This window comes from Penaeus vannamei, chromosome 12 (genome assembly GCF_042767895.1).
Source record: "Penaeus vannamei isolate JL-2024 chromosome 12, ASM4276789v1, whole genome shotgun sequence".
Taxonomy (NCBI): domain Eukaryota; kingdom Metazoa; phylum Arthropoda; class Malacostraca; order Decapoda; family Penaeidae; genus Penaeus; species Penaeus vannamei.
Genome location: NC_091560.1, coordinates 6,831,340 through 6,833,839, shown reverse-complemented (window position 1 = coordinate 6,833,839; position 2,500 = coordinate 6,831,340). Strand labels below are relative to the sequence as shown.

General features: G+C 47.3%; 1 protein-coding gene across 1 annotated transcript in view; it reads left to right on the top strand.

The window, feature by feature from the left end:
* LOC113808670 (vitelline membrane outer layer protein 1 homolog) overlaps window positions 1–2,500 on the top strand; it is a 13,916-nt gene that overhangs the window by 3,641 nt on the left and 7,775 nt on the right. Inside the window, exon 2 of the mRNA XM_027360141.2 lies at window positions 2,411–2,500. This exon is cut by the window's right edge and continues 32 nt beyond it. Coding sequence (XP_027215942.2) covers window positions 2,411–2,500 — 90 coding nt within the window. The remainder of the gene's footprint in view (window positions 1–2,410) is intronic.

Genomic DNA, 2,500 nt, shown 5'->3' with positions numbered 1-2,500 from the left:
CTTTCTTCTCTTTCTTCTCTTTCTTCCTTCTTCTTCCTCTTTCTTCTCTCCGTCTTCATTCTCCTCTTTTTCTTCCTCCCCTTCCTTCTCTTCCGTCTCTTCCTCCTCTTCCTTCTTTTTACTGTCTGTTTCTGTCTGTCTGTCTTTGTCTCTCTTTGTCTGTCTCTCTCTCTCTCTATCTCTTTCTTTTTCTCCCTTTGTCTCAATCTGTCTTTTTCTTTTCTCTTCTATCTTTCTCTCTTCTCCCTTCCTCCTCCTTATCTCCTTATCTTATTCAATTTCTTCCTATCCTCCGTTCCTCTTATTTTCTTTACTTCATCCTTTCCATTCTTTTCCCTCACACCCTCACTCCATTCCTCCTTTCCTCCTTCCTTCCTTCTTCCCCTCTCTTCCTCCTCCCATCTTCCTTCCTTTCCCTTGCCCCGTCTCTTCCTCCTCCATTTCTCTTCCCCTTCCTCCTCTCCTCCTTCTCTTCCTTCTCCCCTCTCTTCCTCCTCTCTCTTCCTCCTCCATTCCTCTTTCCCTTCCTCCTCTCCCCCTCTCTTCCTTCTCCCTTCCTCCTTCTCCCCTCTCTTCCTCCTCTCTCTTCCCCCTCTTCCTTTCCCCCTCTCTTCCTCCTTCTCCCTCACCCTTCCCTCCTCTCTCTTCCTCCTCCCCTCCTTCCTTCTCCCTCACCCACCCCCACCCCCCATCTTGGCTCTGTGCCACGTTGCGGCAAAGGTCAGGGGAAATTTGACCTCGGTTTAAAACAGGTCATTAACCCAATTAGAGTTTGTTATGCGGGAATGCGTTATCCTTTCCTAGCAGGGCAGAGGTGGAGGAGGAGGGGGGGGGGGGGAGGGGGTGGAGGAGGAGTAGGGGTGGGGGTGGAGGGGGGTGGAGGAGGAGGGAAGGGGAGGGGGTGGAGGAGGAAGAGGGGGGAGGAGGAGTAGGGGGCGGGTGGAGGAGGAGGAGGAGGGGGGTGGGAGGAGGGAGAAGGAGTAGGGGGCGGGTGGAGGAGGGGGGTGGAGGAGGAGGAGTAGGTGGGGGTGGAGGGGAAGGGGGAGGAGGGTTCTGGCGTGATTTCATTGTCCTTTTTTACTATTTTTTCTTTTAGCGTCTGTCCTTTTTTCTTTCTCCTTTTCTTCTCTCTTCCTCCTTCTTTTTCTCTTCTTTCTTCCCCCTTCTTCTTCTCTTCTTTCTTCCTCATTCCTCTTTTTCACTTCTTTCTTCCTCCTTCTTCTTCTCTTCTCTCTTCCTCCATCTTCTTTGTCTTTTCTTCTTTCTCTGTTTTCTTTACCTCCCTTCCTTTTACTTCCTGTCCCTTTTTTCTCTACCTTCATTCCTCCCTTTCTCTTCCTCTAGTCCTTTCTCTATGTCTTCCCTTTACCTATTCTTTCTCTTCCCCAACTTTGTTTCCTTTTTTTATTTCTCTTTTTTCATCACACTTTCCTTCTCCCTTTCATATCTCCTCATTATCCTTTCCTTTCTTCCTTAATCTCTCATCACACTTTCTTTCTCTCTTTCATTCATCCCACTTTCGTTCCCTCTTTATCTTCTCATCACACTTTCCTTTCTTCCTTAATCTCTCATCACACTTTCCTTCTCTCTTTCATGTCTCATCATCACACTCTCCTTCCCTCTTTATCTCACTCATCACACTTTCCCTCCTCCCTTCTTCTCATCACACTTTCCTTCCCTCCTTAATATCTCATCACTCTTTCTTTCTCTCTTTCATTTCTCATCATCACACTTTCGTTCCCTCTTTATCTCCTCATCACACTTTCCTTCTCTCCTTTATCTTCTCATCATCACACTTTCCTTCTCTCTTTCATTTCTCATAACACTTTCCTTCTCTCTTTCACTTCTCATCATCACACTTTCCCTCCCTCCTTAATCTCCCATCACTCTTTCCTTCTCTCTTTCATTTCTCATCACTCTCCTATTCTCATTCATTTCTCATCATCACAATTTCGTTCCCTCTTTATCTCCCTCATCACACTTTCCTTCCCTCCTTAATCTCCCATCACACTTTCTTTCCCTCTTTCATTCCTCATCATCACACTTTTTCTCTCTTTCATTTCTCATCATCACACTTTCCTTCTCTCTTTCATTTCTCATCATCACACTCTCCTTCCCTCCTTAATCTCCTTCATCACACTTTCCCTCCTCCCTTTATCTTCTCATCACACTTTACCTCCTCCTTTTATCTCCCTCATCACACTTTCCTTCCCTCCTTCATCTTATCACACTTTCCCTCCTCCCTTTGTCTTCTCATCACACTTTCCCTCCTCCCTTTATCTCCCTCATCACACTTTCCCTCCTCCCTTCATCTTCCCATCACACTTTCCCTCCTCCCTTTATCTTCTCATCACACTTTCCCTCCTCCCTTCATCTTCTCACCACACTCCCTCCCACGTCCTTGAACCAGACGAGGAGCCCAGACGGCCCAGCACGAGCGCCCTTGGACTCAGCAACGGACTCACTTGGGGTGACTGGGGTCCTAAGGAGTTCTGTCCGG